Source organism: Triticum urartu, chromosome 3 (genome assembly GCF_003073215.2).
Source record: "Triticum urartu cultivar G1812 chromosome 3, Tu2.1, whole genome shotgun sequence".
Lineage (NCBI taxonomy): Eukaryota > Viridiplantae > Streptophyta > Magnoliopsida > Poales > Poaceae > Triticum > Triticum urartu.
Genome location: NC_053024.1, coordinates 395170865 through 395192015, shown reverse-complemented (window position 1 = coordinate 395192015; position 21151 = coordinate 395170865). Strand labels below are relative to the sequence as shown.

At 49.3% G+C, this 21151-nt stretch overlaps 2 protein-coding genes across 2 annotated transcripts; both read left to right on the top strand.

Annotated features, from left to right (window-relative positions):
- Positions 1–3700: 3700 nt before the first annotated feature.
- Positions 3701–7829, top strand: LOC125544086 (protein SYS1 homolog). Its single transcript, XM_048707646.1, has 3 exons — positions 3701–4105; positions 5439–5662; positions 7420–7829. Exons 1-3 carry the CDS (start codon positions 3882–3884, stop codon positions 7425–7427), a joined length of 456 nt encoding a protein of 151 aa, XP_048563603.1. The 5' UTR covers positions 3701–3881; the 3' UTR covers positions 7428–7829.
- A 9420-nt stretch (positions 7830–17249) lies between these two features.
- On the top strand, positions 17250–19185 carry LOC125544085 (leucine-rich repeat extensin-like protein 6). Its single transcript, XM_048707645.1, has one exon. It carries the CDS (start codon positions 17256–17258, stop codon positions 18993–18995), a length of 1740 nt encoding a protein of 579 aa, XP_048563602.1. The 5' UTR covers positions 17250–17255; the 3' UTR covers positions 18996–19185.
- Positions 19186–21151: the final 1966 nt, after the last annotated feature.

The window sequence follows — 21151 nt, the reverse complement described above, 5'->3', positions numbered from 1 at the left end:
CGAAGTCTGTGAAGGTTTGGGAGTCTACCTTGAAGACTTACCAGAGTGATTGGGCGAGGTCTGCGTGACCTTAGCTCAAGGGGAATACGGTGAGGACTAAGGGTTCTGAGCTGCGTGTTCAGGACTGGGTGTCCGGGACTGTGTGTCCTCAGGTTTAAATACCTAGCCGCCCTAACCAGATGTACAGTTGTCACAGCAACTGGAACTGGTCCAACAAATCATTGTCTTCAACGAGTCACTTGTTTCATCCTTCCCTTCCCTTTACTTACTGTTGGTCCTCGTGAAGTCATTGCATGATTGCATTATCTTTTGTCTTCATTGAGTGATTGCTTGTTCTGATTGGCTTCACAATATCTTCCTACCTGATCCTTACTGCCTAGCTGCTATTAGTCATTGTGCTTTCACTTCTTTGGTTACTTGACTAAGGTTGCCTAGTGTAGTCTACCTTCCGCTGCGTGGTAATAGGTTTACTTCTATCATTTGTCCTCGAAACTTCCATGTTTTGAAGACTTCCTTAAAAATCGCCTATTCACCCCCCTCTAGTCGATCACTAGCACTTTCACCTTCTCGGTGAGCTCTGTTCCTGTCGACCAAACCTTGAGCGAGAATGGATCTCGCATCAAAGCCTGTTTCCCTGGGGTCGACTGGAATCCTTTGCCCAACACTATGAGGGCGCCTGTCATCCTGCTGTCGAGGCACATACGATCCACTCCTCGGGGGAGGGGTGGGCACTCGACGTCGATCGTCACGATCGAATCGGTGATCATACTGCTCACGGTTTCCATACTGATCATGCCGGTCTCCACGTCCCTCACGCCTCGGGGGCGATCTTGGACTATGAGCCGACTGGACTGTGTCTGCAGCAATGGATCTGCTATGAATCCTGTTCCGCGACTGAGAAATAGCGGAATTCTGGTCTCCTGCTGCCCGGAGTAACGCTCTGATCTGCAGCAAGCCTCTGCCAGCCTCTGATTTGGAAGGCTGGATCGACTCTGCTATACGGGCTGCAGCTGCTAAATTCTGAATCGAAGTTCGATATACCTGCGGGGCGGAAAGAGCTGACGTCGACTGGATTCTGGAACCCGTTGTCGCGCACGCTCGTCGAGTGCTCGCTGGAGGTTCTACAGTCGAGTGCGCTCAGCCAAGTTTGCCAGGCGCGCGTCCTCCAAGGCACGAGCCTCGGGGGTTTCTCCAACGATAGGAGTGTGCAGTGCATCCATGTTCCGGCGACGAAGTTCTTCTCTCTGCAGCGACGTGAGAGGTTCGGGGAGATATTCCTCATGGGGATGCGACGGGTCGCCTCCACCTACGCCTCCGTCGGTGCGGGGAAAACCGGGAGGACTGCGTGGTCGATCGACCATCAGAACCTCCGCCGCCGGATCACTGCTGTCGCACTCGGATGCGGTCTCTGCGGAGCCAGTCGAACAGGCCGTAGAGGGATTCGTCGGGCTCGATCGCCGCGACTTGAGAGGTGACCGACTGGCGTGCCACCGCGTGTCTCACCCACCGCTGAAGTCTCGACCGACCGGAGCGCTTGCGTCGGCGGGAAACAGGGAGGGAGGACAACACAGGGGCCGACCGATAATGGGTTGACGGTTGCCGCAAGAGGACGCCGCGAACGCACGCGCAAAAGTGCGTTGCCCGCGGACAGGGAGTGCGTCGACGTCGAGCGGAGCCTCCTGAAGCCAAGCGGAGTCGTCGGCGATGAACGTGAGCGCGCCGAGACGGATCTCGCGGCCCTCCACCAAAACTCCGCCAGAAACCATGATGATTTGAATCGGAAAAGATCGCAACTCCTCCAACAAATCGCTAAGACACCTGCCCCATGGTGGGCGCCAACTATCGTGGTTCTAAGTCTGACAGTAATGTAGGGGGGTAGGTATGGAGAGGCAAGATTTTAGCTATGGAGTAGTTGTAAGCACACGAGGTTTACGAGTTCAGGCCCTTCTCGGAGGAAGTAATAGCTCTACGTCTCGGAGCCCGGAGGCGGTCGACTGGATTATGTGTGTATGAATTACAGGGGTGCGAACCCTTTACACTGAGGAGGGGGGTGGCTTATATAGAGTTCGCCAGACCCCTTCGGCCCTCAGTTATGCAGGGTTTCAAATACATTAAGGTCGGGCGTTACTGGTAACGCCCCAGTGCCATGATGACCATAAAAGCTACTTAATGACCGACCGTTAGCGTGCGGAGTGACTTTAGGCCTCCTGGCCGTCGAGTGGTTGGATCTTGGTCGAGTGATTGCTTCTTGGTCGAGTGTCTTCGAGTCTGTCGAGTGGAACACCCCCAAGTCGATTGAAAGGTGATTTCTTCTAGAGATGTCCTTGGGTAGGGCGGTTAGGACAGGTCCATGACCCTACCCTAGATACATAGCTTCATCACTACCCGCGCGATGTGGCCTGGCCACTCGTCGGCCGACACGTGGCCAATAGGCCAGCTGTCAGCCATCGATTCGCCGACGAGGTGCAACCGGCCAACGACTGGTGGACAAGGGCCAGTCAGCCTCCTGAGGGCTAACTATGTATTTTTAAAAAAATAAATTGGCATAATATTTTTGAAAATTAATAAAAAATGTATTATTTAAAAAAAATTAGCCCTGAATCAATGTGGTAACGGGCAAAGCAATGGGGAGGCCGAAGGCACCTCCACCAAGTTTCATGAAAATACATGTGAACGCAGCCACGATAAGGAGTCAGGCGAGGGCCTCAGTGGCGGCTGTATGCCGAGGTATAGAGGGAAACTATATGGGTAGTTCCTCATTTGTAATTCATGACATAAATGATGCATTTACATTGGAAGCTATTGCTTATCGAGAGGCTATATCTCTCGCAGAGTATGTTATGCTTAAGAAAATTGTGAAGAATATAGAGAAAGGAAGCCACAAAGTATATGGGAACATCATTAATGAGATTAATAGGAGGTCTCAAATGTTTAATTGTACTTTTTTCCTTTGAAGGTCGAGCTGCTAATAGCGATGCCGATAGGTTAGCCAAGTTATCACATTCTCTCAATCAGCGGCGACACGTCTGGCTGGTCCAACCCCATGATCCCTTTTGTATCCGACATCATGTGGATTTTGAGTAATAAAACTTATGATACCCCTCAAAACAAAAACTACATCGGGGCGCTTAGGGCATCTCTAGAGTGCTAAAAAAGCATTTTTGACACTGACCCTTCGAGGAGGCGCCGGGGAGGGGTGCAGTGCCGGGCCGTGCGCCTCCGAGCTCGAGGAGAGCCCCAGCCCCGAGACCACCGGGCGCTCATCAACGTGACGGTAGCCGGAGGTGACCGATTGCGGACTGAAATCCATGGGCGTCGGGCTGCGGGGGGAGGTGTGTGTGGGGGGGAGGGGTGTGGCTGCCGGGGTCGGAGTGACCGACGACAAGGGAGGGTGGCCACCGCGACCGAAGTGGCCGACGGTATGAAGCTAGGTGGACGCCGCCGCCGGAGTAGCGAGCGGCGTTGGGCGAGGAGCGAGAGGAGCACCGGTGGTGGCCGTCGCTGCTGCATTTTTTTAAAATTGTTTGGATTGCTTACCACATGTGTCATTACTCTTTTGCATTAACCGATCTTACTAATCATGTTTAGCACATTAACTTGGAGGATAAGAAACCGTCCACGTCGGACCGCCTGGACCCACGCTCCAGAGAGAGAACCAGTCCCGAAATTTCCAGCCAAGAAAACACAAGGAAACAGAGCATATTCCGCCTGTTCCAGCAGCAGAGAGAAGCAACCTAACATCCAGCCCGGCCGCGCGCGAGAGATCCCGCCGAATCCCCAAACCCAACCACCGCTCCTCGCCCGCCTCCCCGGCGACCTCAGATCTCGTCTGCGGCGGCGGCGGCGACGTCGGAGGCGGAGAGCGGGGATTGGAGGCGAAGATGTTCTATGGGGCGATGGTGTGGGATCCGTGGCTGATCGTGGCGCAGATCGTCTGCCTGCAGTGCCTCTACTACCTCGGGCTCGGCCTCTTCATGGCGCTCCTCGTCGGCACCCGCGTCCCGCGCCTCACGCTCCTCTACCTCTTTGACTTTGCCACCCTCACCCCGCGCACAACCACCGGCTGGTGCGCCATCGCCTCCTTCCTCCTCGCCGCCATCGCAGGGTACGGTAACAGCACTGCTCATTCCCATTTCCGTTCCTCCTTCCCGCCGGCACGCCAGCCATTGGTTCCTCCAAGCTACGACCTGCTTCTACATGTGCAACATTTAGCAGTGCGGGGTTCCTCTGTAGGAATCAAGACCCGGAATAGGTCGGCTGGACCCCTGCACTTGGTGGTAACTGCTTCTGGTTATGGCTGTAGGTGCTAATTGCTTCGAGTTCCAAAAGCATCGACTGTAAATTGCCTGTCAGCAGCGTGTAGTTTTCCACATCTTTTTCTAAATTTGCGGAATGTAACAGCCATTTCTTCAACCAGTAATTAAGCTTCTTGAGTTTGTTGGTATGTATTAAGCCTAGAGAGGGGTCTGGTCGTATACTTGTACTTGCTAGAGCTGTGAAGTATCTGAAATATAAAGCCAAATCTGCCATGTAACATAGATGCATTGTGATATCGGCTTACCAGTAGATACATCAGAAGATTTTCAGTAGAGTGTCATTGATGGCTGCTATGGAAACCTTGTTCTTGTTGCCATATAGTATTGCATAGGGTGTAGGCGCCCAATTATGACTGGAAGGAAGGCCATCTCATCAGTAGATAGGCCAGTAAATTATTTTGTGGAATTCCAGTTGTAAATCAGAAAGATGTCGTGAGCACTTTCCATCCTCATTTTCCAAATCAACCAAGAAGAGTTTGATCTCTAGAAAATATTCTGGAGCCAGATATTCTAATAGCAGATGGATAAGGGAATTAATCCACCCCATTCACATATCCTTTGTGGGCAGTGCGAGGAAAGCACTTGCTAAAGTATCTGAACTTACACAGAAATAATATATAGGAATTAGGTTTTGCTGCTTCAAGCCTTTTGGAAATGAAAATTTTCTGCTAACACATACTGTGTTTTCCTGTATTTTATATCCTTGTACTTAGGCTGAACCTTCGACCGAGAAAGGATTTTGCCCCACTTTATAGATAATGCCAACCACCGAAACAACCGAGTACACATGGTAGCAGCAAACACAACAACACCATACAAAGAAGAATTCTCAAGCAACCATCTAAATAGGCAGAATGCCCTACATCGTAGTAGGTTAGTGTCTAGCATTTAGGATTAGACTTCAGTTTCCACACTGTACTTGTCAACAATAACTACAGAAACCAAAACCATGCTACCGATGATAACTTGGTAAGCCTTCACTAAGAACTCGGTCTTTGTTAGCTATGAAGAGAATGGGCTTCATTGATTGCTTTAGCCTTTTCAGTTATCTAATTGTTCCTTCTATGTTTTCTGCAAGAAATGGTTCGGTTTTAACTTTGCTTCCATGCTTTCCTTGGGCAGTGCTGGATTCATGTTTTATGTGATTGAGAGAGCCAAGAAGTGCCTGGACTTCGCAGCCACCCTCTACATCATCCATCTGTTTATTTGCATTATTTATGGTGGATGGCCAGCTTCAGGTACATGGTGGGTGGTTAATATTGTTGGTTTGGCAATCATGTCACTCCTCGGTGAATACCTATGCATCAGGCGAGAGCTAAAAGATATTCCAGTAAGGCTTCGTGCAAGTAAGCAACTCTGTCCTAATGAATTTGTCTTATTTAATTTTCCTTAGATGATTGTTCTCTTTTTAAATAAGGAGTCCTGTACATTTTGTTGCTTATCTATGTAGCCCTCTTACAGTATGCTTAGCGAAGAGTCTCATTTAAGCTTGAATATTAGAGTGACTAAGTTGTTAATACATCTGCTAATGAACTTTGAAGCAATGGATGGCACATTAAATTGTTTGGATTAGTTGGTGATTCTGTAATATCCTAAATCTTATGTTGCCACTTGGCACCTACCTGTGTCCATATGTGACTGAGTTTTGGTGGTCCTTAATTCCTTTTTAGGCTTGAAGCTCAGTATAGTTAGTACCAACTGAGATATTGTGCCATCACAGATTCTCATATTTTGAAAGTTTTCTGCTGTTCTTGTGCTGTCTACTTATAAGGATTGTAGTAAGTTTGAGCACATATAGACACACAGGAATGTGCCTTTTTGTTTGGCAGACAGGGCTGGAGCGTCACAACTCGTACACTTGACGTGGCTAAAAAAACTGAACTCGAAGCCAATTGGTGCTAACTAAAAGAAAATGAAAGAAAGCAATTGTATATTGAGCAAACTGTATGCAAACAAATGAAAGAAATGAAAATAATTATGCAAATACGGGCATACGGCTACATTTAATGGTAGTTCCAGTTATAAAAATTTCATGTTTCCCAATGCAATCTGAGCAGATGGTAAACTTAGTTCGGAGCAGAGATATGCATCAGAATTTTAATCTTTGCATAGTTAGAATGCTTGCTGCAACTTGGACCAAGTTCTCATTCACTCACTGGTTTCAGCATCTTGCTAATTCAGTTCTGGCATCTAATCATGAAATTTAGTAGCGTTAAAATGGTGATCGACCACTGCTTCTTTCTACTAACATGTCTGCTGAACTGTATGATCCACATCTTTCTTATAAAGTGTAGTGTTAGTGAGTTTAACTGCTGTTATCATAGAAGGTTTCTTACATACAGAAGTTGAAAACCATATGGCCTAGCGTAAGTTCAGACCAAACTGCATTATTAGTCCAGCTGATGATATGATCCGAATGAGTGAGCATTAGGCTTCTACTGAGTCCCGTTTATAGATCGAGTGATTGACTAAAATCTTGCCAAATGAGCACCAATAGTGTTTGACTAACAGAAAAAACCTGGTAGAACTATTAAGTTGGGCTGGGCCCACTGAGTACTCGAAACCTATGTAGTTGTTCTCACTTCTCAGCATGTGAAGTCAGGAAATTTCGAGGGCTCAAAATTAGATTTTCATGGTTTAATAAACTTACTTGCTGGCCATTCAAGTTCAGCTCTGTTTAGGGTCCATAAGCTTCCAGGCCAAAAACCATTGGAAACAACTACAAGCATGCGTTGCTGGTTCACAGCATTTTCATGATTTGAAATAGTATAGGAACATGTGACCATGTAAAATAAACTTTTTATTTGACCTGGCTTATCTAATTGTTTTCCAGCCTTTTCAGCATGACTGACTTCCTTGAGTGAAAAGATCGTTTCTTCTTTGTTGTTTGACAAATATTATCATAAATAAGGTGTCAGCTCTGTTTAGATTCTTGAACAAGAGAACAATGGCATTGAGAACTTAAGTAGTAACGAACTTTTCTTACTTGGCGCCACTCAACTCAGTACATGTGCACTGTTACTTCCCCCTGTTTACCTCTGTTGAAAACTATCTTCTCCAGTCACAACTTAGCAGCCTTCTAATTATTTCATCCTTCCTTCAGGTGTTTAATCTCAGAGGCTAAAGGAGTATAGGTGGTTTCCAACTGTTGTTACCCCCCAAGAGATGCTTGTTAATATCTGCCCTTAGGAATACAGAGACCTGCGATGCATGCTTTGTTGTGTGATTTACAACCAATACTATTGAATCCTGCAAATATCTTTGCTGTTGTAATGCATGGTCTCTCTGTAGAACCACCATAGGTAAATGACATTGCGAGCGAGGCTTCTGAACTACCACCATTGGAATGGGATGTCAGCTCATTTTTTGTGGCATGTATCAAGTCTTCCTCTCTTATGGATGGTGATAGAAAACAGGTGTCTGCTTGACAATTTGTATGACTAGATAACAATATCTTGAAATTGCTCTTTAGCGAGATTGATAATGCGAATTTTCTCGCACATTTTGATTTTTGCAAGCTGTACATTGCAGATATTATACCTAGTTTATTATCTCTCAGTAAGTGAGAGCTGATTTCTGTCTGACCCCACATGACTGCTTAGAAATTCAATATTCCTTCACAACGCTTCTTTAAGTTCTTAGGAAGTAATGCTAGTATGTGTTTGGCATAGAGGAGTTTCAATTGGATTTGAACACCAGGAATTGCAATTCTATGTGAACTCAAGCTCTTCAATGTATTTTTCTTTTCTTGGAGAGGTGTTTTTTTAACCTTTCTTGGAGAGGTGTTAATGGGTGGCGTACTGGCGTCCAGCTCTCAGCCTCTCGCTCATAGCTGTTGCCACTTGCCGACTAACAATTCTCTGATGATAATTCATGGTGCACAATATCAAGAGGGCAAGTACTCGATTTCCGTGAAACAACTGAAACATACTCTCTTTGTCCATAAATACTTGTCGTTAGATACATCCATTTTTATCCATCTCTCTGACAAGTATTTCCGGACGGAGAGAGTATGATTGATTATTCTTTTACAAGCTAAGGAATATCCACTGATATGCACTTCGACCCTTACAAATGCAATGGCATTGGACACTATTTATCTACGGAGCTGTAGTTGCGCATGGCATGGAAAAAAAGACAAAAAATAACCCACAAAAAAAAGTTAAAACATAAAATCAATCAAATGAATACAAAGAAAGAGAAAAGAATACTAAAAAGAAAAATCTTATGGATCTCTGTGAAATCTGACACGTGTCATCGACTGGGACTTAACTAAGTGTAGGTCAAATAAGATCAGCAAAACCGTTGTAAAAATGGAGACTTTGGGGCATCCCACCATCAGAATGAAGCAAAGGAATGATCCAACGCATGCGCGAGAATTCCGAATTAATTTATCCAATCAAACGGATTACAAATGCTTGAGGAGAAGGCCTTTATTTTGAAGTTCGAGATATAGGATGGCAAGTGCCCATCTTCCCTTTATATTGCAAACCCTTAATAAGACGGCGAGAGAAGAGCATTTTTCTGCAAGATTGGCCGTATTGCTACATAGAAAGTGTCATCTTATGCCGAATAGTTTGTAGGCTAGGGTGTAGTTTGCACGTATCCAAAATAGGTGTTGTGGTTTTAATATAAATTTAAACTAAAATCATGACATTTATTTTGGAATGGAAAGAGTAGCATATTGTTCAGCGAGGATATTATCAAGTTGAGAAAGGCGAGTTTGCCTCCATTAGATACTCTTCCTATATTCCCTTACACAAGGCCACTTTGTTTTTCATGTCAAATTTTGGTCAACAAAATATGGATTATATGTCATAAAAAACATATTGGAAAGTTTTTTGAAATGTGCATCCAGTGACATACTTTTTGTGGTATATAACTCACTTTGTGTTGACAAAATTAATGATCAAATTAGATACAAAAACATAAAATGGCCTTGTATAAGAGAATGGTAGGAGTAATTGCATTGGTTTGACATGGGCATTCAGTTTGATGTACTAGGGGCAGGAAGTCATGCAGTGTTGGCCTAGTGGTTGCCAAGGCAAGGCAGGTTTTCTCCGGGATACGCACAAGACACGTTGGAAGAATGCGGCCCAAGATTTGTGGCGGTTCGTGGGCGGTAGCCCCTTGCCTTTGAGAGATTGAGAGTGTTGTGTTGTATTGATGAGATTTGGGTAAGATATTCACAAGGCACTAGAGTCCAGAGTTGAATAGGGCATGAGCGCCAAGCCGCCAAGCAGTATTCACGGGCGTGACCAGCCAATGGTAATCCATTGTACTGAAGCAAATTGATGATTTGCAACCGTGGCCTGATGCGACGTTGACGATGGTGGGGTCTCCTTACTTGATTCCTCCTGGTTGGAGGGCGCGTACATGCTCCCGTCCGGTCCGGTTTCGGACTTGACGGTGGTGTATTGAGGCAGAGAACATGAGCGGAACGTGTTTATAAGATAGGATTATCGTAAGAATAGGAATTTTGTAAGGAATTCTAGAGGATAGGATTTTTATAGGGTTTTTTTTCCTTTGGAGCCCTTTGGTTTATAGGAATGAATTCCTATTCCTACATAGCATTGGTTCCTATCCTTCATATTTCATAGGAAAATAAAAAAGAGCTAGACTCAATGAAAAAATTTCTTTGATGTCAACCAAATGACATCTTGTTTCCTATTCCTACTCATAGGATTTGAGATACATGTCATCTCATTTCCTATATGATTCATATTCCAAACCAAAAAATGCCTAAGATGACATGTATCTCAAATTAGGAATAGAAAACGAGATGTCATTTGGTTGACATCAAAGGAATTTTTCCATTGAGTCTAGCCTCATTTTTATTTTCCTATGAAATGTGAAGGATAGGAACCAATCCTATATAGGAATAGGAATTCATTCCTATTAATCAAAGAGCTCTAAAGGAAAAAATCCTATAAGAATCCTATCATCTAGAATTGCTATGAAATTTCTTCAAACCAAAGAACGCCTTAAAGGGATAGCAACACAGACACAGACCCAGACACATAGCACGCTGTAGGCAGGAGTAAAAAGAGAGGTGACACGTTTGAGGGAATTTTTTTTCCGCCGATGTGGAACACAATCAGGGCGGGCAACCCACAGGCACCTGAGCATGAATGAATGAATGGATGATATCATGTTGCCAGCCAGGCCTGCGGCTGCCCAGCGAGACGACGCAGGGAAAGGGAATGCTGCGTTGGTTGTGATTGGTCGCGCTCACACAGCCAGGCGTTGGCCATGGCCATCCAATCCATCCCTAACCTAAGCTAAGCCAATCCCCTTTTCCACATATTTGCTTGCATGGTTTGATACTTGATTCGACTGATGATGATGATAAAACGATGCTGTTGATGGTGGTGGTGGCAGCGTTAGGCGGTGACAGCGTGTGGGGCCCGCTCACATGCAAGCGAACCAAACCTCTACTCTTGCTCTTTTCTTGTTCTTCTTGTTGTTGACGTGTACCGTATAGCAGGCCCACCAGAAACCTTAAAAACCAAATCGCGATCCTTCTCCCGCCCGCAATCATCACCGTTACTAACGGCAACATGTATGTATCGTCTGGTTTCGGCTCCTCTGATCCGGTTAGTGGTTTAGATTAGGGTTTTTCTTTTTATGTCCTCGCATAAATGGCGTCGGGCGGATGATGAGGCTTCTTATCCGAGTTTGTCTTTCGGGATTTAATCCTTCTTGAGTTCATTCAGCTGGTTGTAGTCGATGGAGCATAGACGTATGTTAACGTATATGGAATAGTATCAGTCATATCTCATGTAATTATGATGGAGATATTATATAGCAATTGTAATCTGCTGTGTATGGTAGTCTACGATCTGATTAGTATCAGATTGATTGTATCCTTGTTGTACAAGGTCTATCAGATTAAATAGAGGTGCAGCCCATGGGACAATTCACGGCAAACATATTGTTGTTTAACGTGGTATCAGAGTCTCGATCCCATCTCTCCACGACATGGCTGGCACCACCTCCGGCGCACTCGTCACCACCACCGCCGGCCCGCTCGTCTCCGGCCACACCGCTACCATGCCGTCGCTCGCCGGCCTCATCACCGTCCGGCTCACCCGCGCCAACTTCCTGCTATGGAAGGCGCAGGTTGTCCCAAACCTCACCGGCGCCGGTCTGTTCGGCTACCTCGACGGCTCCGTTCCAGCACCGCCGAAGACGATCACCGAGGGCACCGGCGATGCTGCGCGCTCCGTGCCCAACCCTGAGTACGAGCCATGGAGGAGGACCGACCAGGCCGTGCTCGGCGCGCTCCTGTCCTCCATGACGGAGGAAGTGCTCGCCCAGATGACGCGAGCGACCTCCGCGACGGCCGTTTGGACTGCCCTCGGCGCTATGTTCGCTGCCCAGAATCGGGCCAGTGTGCGCCAACTCCGTACGCAGCTGTCGCAGACGAAGAAGGACATGTCAGCGGCAGAATTCTTCCACAAGATGACAGGCTATGCCGACGCACTGGCCACCGTCGGCGAGGTACTGTCCGATGACGAGATCATCGGGCACATAATCGGTGGGCTGGGTCAGGAATATGACCCCCTCATGACTGTGCTCTCCATCTTCACAGGAGAAGTAAGCCTCTCCGATTTTTATGCCTACCTTCTCAGCTTCGAGGCGCGTCAGGAGCAGCATGCCGCGAACAGCGGCGACTTCTCTTCATCAGCCAACAACGTCGTGCGCCACGACAATGGCTCCGGTTCCCGCGACGGCAACCGGAACAGCAATGGTGGCCATGGTGGCCATGGAAACAGGAGTGGTGGCAATGGTGGCCGCTATGGTTCCAATGGCAACCGTGGCAACAACGGTGGCCGTCACAACGGCGGCGGCGGCAGGAACCGTCGTCCTCCAAGGTGCCAAATATGCCGCGAGGAGGGGCACTACGCCACCGATTGTCGCGATCGCTACAACGACCGCAGCGGCAACATGGCTACATACGGCCACCGCGACAACAATTGGTACCTCGACACAGGTGCCACTGACCACCTCACCAGCGACCTCGACCGCTTGACGGTGCACGAGCGCTATGGTGGAAAGGATCAAGTTCAAGTTGCAAATGGTGCAGGTTTGGAAATTTCTCATATTGGTCATACTAAACTTGCTGGCTCTAGTGATCCCATCCACCTTAAAAATGTTCTGCACGTCCCTGAAATTCACAAACATCTTCTTTCTGTTTATCGTCTTGTTTCGGATAACCAAGTGTTTGTGGAATTTCACCGTTTTTTCTTTTGTGTGAAGGACAAAATCACGAGGAGGGTCCTTCTTCTCGGCAGAAGTCGCAATGGCCTCTACCCCATCCCATATAGTCGGTCGTCGTCGTCATCATCACGTCGAGCTCTCTCCGGAGTCCGTTCTTCATCGAGTCAGTGGCATCATCGTTTGGGTCACCCATCAAATAATGTAGTTGAGTCTGTCGTTCGGTCAAATAAACTCCCTTGTTCGTCGAGTCATGATACTTTCGTTTGTGACGCATGTCAACGCGCCAAAAGTCATCAATTACCTTACAATAATTCATCCCGTGTTTCTTCGAAACCACTTGAGCTTATTCATACCGATGTGTGGGGTCCTGCCCTCGCCTCCTCTGGAGGTTTTAAGTTTTATGTTAGCTTTGTTGATGACTTTAGCCGTTTTACGTGGATTTATCTTCTTAAACATAAATCTGATGTCGAACAAGTTTTCTATAATTTTCAGGCCCATGTCGAAAGACTCCTCAATGCAAAAATCCGTGCGGTTCAATCTGATTGGGGGGGGGTGAATACCACCGCTTGCATAAATTTTTTTCAGCGTGTCGGTATTTCTCATCGCATATCCTGTCCACATACATCCCAACAAAATGGTATAGCTGAACGGAAGCACCGGCACTTGGTTGAAACCGGGCTTGCCCTCCTCGCTCACTCCAATCTTCCTTTGCGTTATTGGGATGAAGCTTTTCTTACCGCATGTTATTTGATTAACCGCATGCCCAGCCGGACCCTTCAAAATATGCCACCACTCACACGTCTTCTTCACATCACGCCCGATTACTCTTTTCTTCGTGTATTTGGATGTGCATGTTGGCCTAGTCTTCGTAAATACAACTCCCGAAAACTTGAGTTCCGCTCCAAGATGTGCGTTTTTCTCGGATATAGTCCGTTCCATAAAGGTTATAAGTGTCTTGACAAGTCCACTGGTCGCATCTATATCTCCCGCGATGTCGTCTTTGATGAAAATGTTTTTCCCTTTGCAACTAGTGCGTGTCCCGACTTGTCCCGCTTAAATCCTCCTGTATCCTTTCCTTCCAATGAGCCAGTAGTTCAGGATGCTAATGTGAGAAACTACAACTTGTCGTTTTTGTTTCCTGACTTGTGTCCTGCAGATACAGAGGAACGACATGTATCTACGAGCGCTGTACAGGGCCATAGCGACGTGCATGCTACAACGCCATGCACCCAGCCATCATGTGCCACACGTCCAGCAGCAGGCCCCGGCTGTGGTGCTTCTCCATCAGGTGGGCCGACTCCGGCCTCTACCACGTCTACGCCATGTACTGACCAGATAGACGAGCCGGCCTCACCATCAGCGCGTAGATCGCCTGCACTTGACGCCTCTGCGCGCGTCGATGCCGGACCAGACGCGCCGGCGTCTTCAGCGGGCGCTCCTCCATCACCACCAGCCTCGCCAACGGCTTCTCCGACGAGTGCCTCTGCATCACCACCGGCCTCGCCGTCGGTCTCTCCGGCGGCCGCTCCTCCATCACCTCCTGCCTTGCAGCCGGCTCGGTCTACGACTCCCCCCGTTGAGCGGACACGCACGCGTCTTCAGAACAACATACAACGCCCGAAAATCCCCACTGATGGCACTGTCCGGTACAACCCGTATCGTCGTGGTTTCAGTGCTGTTGTGGCCGCTCCAGCTACGTACCGACAGGCGCTCGTTGATCCTGCATGGAAAGCCGCTATGCAAGAGGAGTTTTCAGCCCTTCAGCACACCGCGACGTGGTCGCTTGTTCCACGTCCTTCCGGCACCAACATTGTCAGCTGTAAGTGGATTTTCAAAGTCAAGCAACATTCTGATGGCTCTCTTGACAAGTACAAAGCCCGCCTGGTCGCTCGCGGGTTCACTCAGCAGTATGGTGTTGACTATCCAGTTGTCAAACCAGCTACTGTTCGCCTTGTGCTCTCACTCGCTGTTTCGCAGGGTTGGTGTTTGCGACAACTTGATGTGAGCAATGCATTCCTCCATGGTCTTCTTGATGAGGAGGTGTATATGCAGCAGCCACCGGGCTTTGAGGATCCTCGCTACCCTCATCATGTGTGCAAGCTTCGGAAGTCAATCTATGGGCTGAAACAGTCTCCCCGAGCTTGGTATTCCCGCCTCAGTGATCGACTACATCAACTTGGTTTTCAGTCCTCTAAGGCTGACACTTCCCTCTTCATTTTTCGGAAAGGGCGTGTGGTCATTTACATGCTTGTTTATGTTGATGATATTGTCATTGCTAGCTCCTGTTCTAAAGCGGTGGATCGACTGCTTCGCACTCTTGCCGGGTCTTTTCCTATCAAGGATCTAGGTCGTCTCGCTTACTTCCTTGGGATTGAAGCCACCTACAATTCAGGGGGAATGGTGCTCTCTCAGCGTAAGTATGCCGATGACCTACTTCACCGTGCACATATGGAGAATTGCAAGGCGGTTTCTACTCCCATGTCCGTCACTGATAAGTTGGCAGCAGCTCTTGGCACTCCTCTCAATGGTGATGACGCCTTCAGCTATCGCAGTATTGTCGGAGGGTTGCAGTATCTCACGCTTACCCGCCCAGATATTTCTTTTGCTGTAAACAAAGTGTGCCAATATCTGTCCAAACCCACTGATGTGCATTGGGAGGCTGTCAAGCGCATCCTAAGATATGTTAAAGGTACTGTGGCTACTGGTCTCCAGATTCGTCAATCACACTCCACACTTCTGAGTGTTTTCACTGATGCTGACTGGGCGGGATGTGCCGATGACAGACGCTCCACAGGTGGTTTTGTGGTCTTCCTAGGACCCAATCTGATTTCTTGGAGTGCTAGAAAACAGCCAACAGTGTCACGATCTAGTACCGAGGCGGAGTACAAGGCCCTTGCAAATGGTGCAGCTGAAGTCACATGGGTGCAGTCTGTGCTTAGAGACCTGGGAGTACCTCTGCCGCGACCACCAGTTTTATGGTGTGATAATTTAGGTGCCACATACTTAACTGCAAATCCAGTGTTCCATGCAAGGACGAAGCATATTGAGGTGGATTTCCACTTCGTGAGAGAAAAGGTGGCACAAGGAGCATTGAATGTACGTTTTGTGTCTTCTGGTGATCAAGTAGCAGATGCCTTCACTAAACCTGCTACAAAGATCATGCTGGAGAAATTACGACACAATCTCAACCTTGTGGCCGGTTGAGATTGAGGGGGAATGTTAACGTACATGGAATAGTATCAGTCATATCTCATGTAATTATGATGGAGATATTATGTAGCAATTGTAATCTGCTGTGTATGATAGTCTACGATCTGATTAGTATCAGATTGATTGTATCCTTGTTGTACAAGGTCTATCAGATTAAATAGAGGTGCAGCCCATGGGGCAATTCATGGCAAACATATTGTTGTTTAACGACGTAGACTTCTGCCGTCTCCTTGGAGCGGTGAGATTATGATTTTTTGTCATGTGACAAGATTTGATGTCAGGTACTTCAGATCTTGTTAAGGAGTTTAACGACGACAACTACGGTTCTAGGACGCTGGTCCTTAGGGGCACGACTTTTCGGCTCGTGGACGCTGGTTCAATTTTTACTATGTTTGAGACGCTTCGTATTTTATGATAGAAGATCTGAATTTGTTTTTTGCAAAAGAAAAAACAATAAGTTTACTCGATGGCGTGCTCACGTACGTTCCGTAATGGACAAGTTGGACGGATGCATGATCCTGTGCAGGTTACGTACCGATGCAGCCAAGCGTACGAAGCCTACTGACATTACCGATGCATGCTACTACGCCTACTTAATTGTGGTCAGGAATGAGGAGCTAGTCACTCACATAGTCACATGACAGGCGTCTCCCGTGTTTCAAGCCTCAAATGGTGGGCTCCCTCAAACGCCTCCAAGGACTATAGCTATACTACTGCTCCATTACTTAATGTCGTCATGATGAAAACAAACCAGCAAAACAGTCTGAAAGCAGCAGGTGTACCAGAACCAAAAAAATAAATAAACAATACGTACATTATATTAGTATATCAATCATGATTAGCCGGTCGGCGAAAATCAAAATAATTTATCTGGTGGTTTATTCGCGCGGAAATACTCTAGTTGTATTACGGAGGAGGGAGAAAACAAAGGGCCATAGCTGCTGGCTTGGCTAGGTGTGGATTCCCACTAAGCGCGTCGGCGGCGTCGTCGTCGTCTCGTCGGAGTGGCATGGATGCTCTGCACGTTGCGACGGGGCCCTCACTACCACACCATGCCATTGAACACAACACAGCACAAACAGCACAGCACGGCGCAGCTATTTTCCTTTTTTTTTCTACTAGGGAGCGCAGCTAGCATCGCTTTCTTTGTTACCGGTGATAATTTCTCCTCACCCTGATAATTTATTCCCTTCATTTTTTCGGTGAGCGCAAAAGAAAACACCGTTCATTGATGACTCGCCAAAGAAAATAAAAGAAGAATCGTAAAAAGAAATCAGAAAATGCGATCAAACGACCCGACGACGTTGTGGAAGGCAGCTCCTCTTCCAGCTGCCGGTTGATCCGTTGGCTGGAGCGTAGCGTTGGTCCATCACGCGCACACGCAACCAACCAAAGCCATGCCCGCGATCGCAGCCGTCCGGTCCAATCACCGCGCCATTATTCTATTCCCGCGCCGCGATTTGGCCTCCCCTGCTCCCCCATATGAACCCACCCCCCCTCAAACCCATGAGCATCCATCCACGCCACACCACACACAGCCCGCCGCGGGCTACCATGCGTACACAGACGGCAATGCCGACCACCCTCCTCTTCCTCGCGCTGCTCCTCGTCCCGCACCTCGCCGCCGCAGCATCCACGCCCGGCCACCAGCGCCGGCTGCTCCAGAGCCACGGCGCCGACGACGGCAGCGACGTCTTCGTCGACCCGTCCTACGCCTTCGCCAACCCGCGCCTCCGCGACGCCTACGTCGGGCTGCAGGCCTGGAAGCGCGCCATCCTCTCCGACCCGCGCAACCTCACCGCCTCCTGGTCCGGCCCCGACGTCTGCTCCTACTACGGCGTCTTCTGCGCGCCGTCCCAGGCGGACCACTACCTCACCGTCGTCGCCGCCGTCGACCTCAACCACGCCGACCTCGCCGGCCACCTCCCGGAGGCGCTCGGCAGGCTCGCCGACCTCTCCGTCTTCCACGTCAACTCCAACCGCTTCTGCGGCCTCGTGCCGGCCTCCTTCCACGCCATGCACCTCCTCCACGAGCTCGACCTCAGCAACAACCGCCTCGTCGGCGCCTTCCCCGACGTCGTGCTCCGCCTGCGCAGCCTCAGGTACCTCGACCTCCGCTACAACGAGTTCGAGGGCCCCGTGCCCAAAGAGCTCTTCGACCTCCCGCTCGACGCCATCTTCATCAACTCCAACCGCTTCCGCTTCCAGATCCCCGACAACGTCGGCAACTCGCCGGCCTCCGTCCTCGTGCTCGCCAACAACGACTTCGGCGGCTGCCTCCCGGCCTCCGTCGCCAACATGTCCGGCACGCTCAATGAGATCATACTCATGAACACCGGGCTCAAGTCCTGCGTCCCCCCGGAGCTCGGCATGCTCACCGCCCTCACCGTGCTCGACGTCAGCCACAACCAGCTCATGGGCGCCATCCCCGCCGAGCTCGCCAACCTCCACAGCATCGAGCAGCTCGACCTTGGTCACAACCGCCTCACCGGCGACGTGCCGGAGGGGATCTGCCACCTGCCGCATCTCCAGAACTTCACCTACTCCTACAACTACATCACCGGCGAGCCGCCGGTGTGCATGCACGTCAAGGCATTGGACGATCGCCGGAACTGCATCCCGAACCGCCCTGACCAGAGGTCAACCGAACAGTGCCAATTCTTCAACAGCAACCATGTCAACTGCGACGCCTTCAGGTGCAAGAAGTTCGTGCTGCCGTCGCCGCCACCTCCTCCGCCTTCACCACCGCCACCAACCCCGTCTCCTCCGCCACCTTCACCACCGCCGCCGTCGCCTCCTCCACCAACCCCGTCTCCTCCACCACCTTCACCTCCACCCCCGTCTCCATCACCCCCACCTCCGTACTACGAGGTCTCACCTGAGGAACGGTACCTTTCGCCGCCACCTCCAGCGTACCAAGAGCCGACAACGCCTCCCCACTACGAGGTGCCAGCTCCCTACTACGAGGTGTCACCGGAGGACCGGTACCACTCACCGCCACCCGCAGCTTACCAAGAGTCTCCACCTCCGCCCTACTACAAGGTGTCACCAGAGGACCGGTACCTGTCGCCGCCACCTCCAGAGTACGAAGAGCCGACAACACCGCCCCACTACGACCTACCAGCGCCGCCCAACTACGAGGTGTCACCGGAGGACCGGCACCTCTCGCCGCCACCACCGACGACGTGGAAGCTGCCGGCGTACGACTACTCGTCGCCGCCTCCACCGGCTGCCGGGCAGCCATGAAGTTGATTCTTTTCGGGATTTTTTTCATACATTCTGATCATATACGAGTTTGCTGTGGTGAAACAATGCCGTTAATATCCTTGGTGTGTTCTTCTTCTTCTTCTTCTTCTTCTTCATTCTTCTCTACTCCCATTATTAATTTGTTCTTGTTTTTAATTTGTGAATGAAATATAGAAGATGGATTCGATAATGAGAAGTTTCATCATTCGATTCCCTGTGGATTCAATGAAATTGTTGTCATCTTGCCGTTGCCAACAACTCGGCAACAACTAATCAATCACTTGACCGGAATAACAGCTAAGAAAGAATCTGAAGACTCCAAAATGAGTTTGAGCCGTTGTACCATCTGAATAAGCTGCCAACGCATCACATTCACGATGAGACGGTCGATTTGTGACGCGTTGCCTGGGAATGCGCACCTGCAGCATGGCGAGCGCTAGCTGGATGGGACTTTTTCCACGGCCAGCTCAAGGTCAAGCAATCCTTGACACTCAGCCGCTCAGCCTCTCTCTGCAAAAGGAAAAAATATGTCTCCTCAAAATGGATGCGCCTGTATAACTTAACCCTTGGCTCTTGACTTTACCCACGTCTTGCGGGGACTCGCTAAACTATTGCATCCTGCGTCAACACCAACGTGCATACGACTAACAAGTTGAATGTGGCGAACCAATATGTGATTGGATGATTAGAGAGACTGTAGTATCCCCAGCCCATCAGTGTTCAAATTCTATTTCAGGATTTCTGGCGATGCGCTTTCAGGGGGAGGAGTTGTTCCCGTCGACGACGAGGCGCCTACGGTCGGCCCAGTCTCTCGAAGGTGCTCATAGGCAGAACTGCTCATAGGGGTAGGGTGTGCGTGTGTGTGTTCATAGGGGTGAGTGTACGCGCGTATGTATGAGATCTTGCGTCTGTACTATGTTAAAAAAAACAAGTTGAATGTGTGCATTGCATGTAGGGAAACGGCCACGGTTACCCTCGCCCCCAAATCGCCCGTATACGTCGGGACACGGCTGTCCGCCATCCAACACCGACTCCCATCGGTCTGTAGAGGGGAGGGTAGGGGGGCATTGCGGGAGTCCAGACACGACTCACGTAGGACTCGACACCCCCGGCTCACCTAGAACTAAGACAGAACCCGCGCTTTTGTTACTGTCCGTGGCAAAATATCCTCCACTCTTCTTTTTTCATCCCGCCGCTCTTCACCCAGTTCCCGCCCTTTTTCGTTGCCCCGAACGCATGGACCCGCAGGAGAAACTGCCAGAGACGACAGTGGTGGAGGATCCGGCAATCACGCTTGCTCGAAATATCAACTCGGAGACACGGCAAAATCGCCGCCTCAAAGTGAAGGTAAAGGCTGCGCCGCTCAAGAAGCAAAAGGCCGGCGGAGGCGGAGGTGGAGGTCGTGGTGGTGGATGTGGAGGCGGCGGTCGTGGTGGACGTGGTGGAGGTGGCGGACGCGGGGCCCCGCTACCGTGGCCAACCATGCACACACCGCCATGGCAGAAGCATTACAAGGCTCTGTACTACTACGCCTCAAAGCAGCTCGGAACGTAGTCCCACGCACTCGCCGGCGGGCAAGTGTCCTTCATCGTCGACGTCAACGCGACACCGTTGCTTTTCTCGGAGTGTTCATCGCTGCAGCTTTGATACATCCATTTTGCATCATGTTTTTCTATTGTCATTTATAGTGTTTTCATTCAATATAACACTTTGTGGAGTAATTCTAATGCATTTTCTCTCATAATATGCAAGGTTTACACAAAGAGGAAGATTACCAGCAGCTGGAATTCTGGACATGAAAAGCTATGTCAGAGATACCTATTTTGCACATCTCCAAATGAGCTGAAATTTTACGGAGATTTATTTTGGAATATATAAGCATTATTGAAGAAAAGAAAAATACCAAAGGGGACCACCCAGGTGCCCACTAGGCACCAGGGCGCGCCTGCCCCTTGGCGCGCCCTGGTGGGTTGTGGGGCCCCTAGCCAGCCTCCGGTGCCCATCTTCTGGTACATAAGCCCATTTTCCCTAGAAAAAAAAATCAGGAGAGGACTTTCGGGACAGAGCGCCGCCGTCTTGAGGCGGAACTTGGGCGGGAGCACTTTTGCTCTTCGACGGAGCGATTCCGCTGGGGGATAATTCCCTCTGAGAGGGGG

Excerpts from the sequence above, each read along its gene's own strand:
- LOC125544086 (XM_048707646.1), top strand. The coding sequence starts at position 3,882 with ATGTTCTATGGGGCGATGGTGTGGGATCCGTGGCTGATCGTGGCGCAG. Across the intron at positions 4,106-5,438 it reads CTCCTCGCCGCCATCGCAGG|TGCTGGATTCATGTTTTATG; the intron begins GTACGGTAACAG and ends TTCCTTGGGCAG.
- LOC125544085 (XM_048707645.1), top strand. The coding sequence starts at position 17,256 with ATGAGCATCCATCCACGCCACACCACACACAGCCCGCCGCGGGCTACC.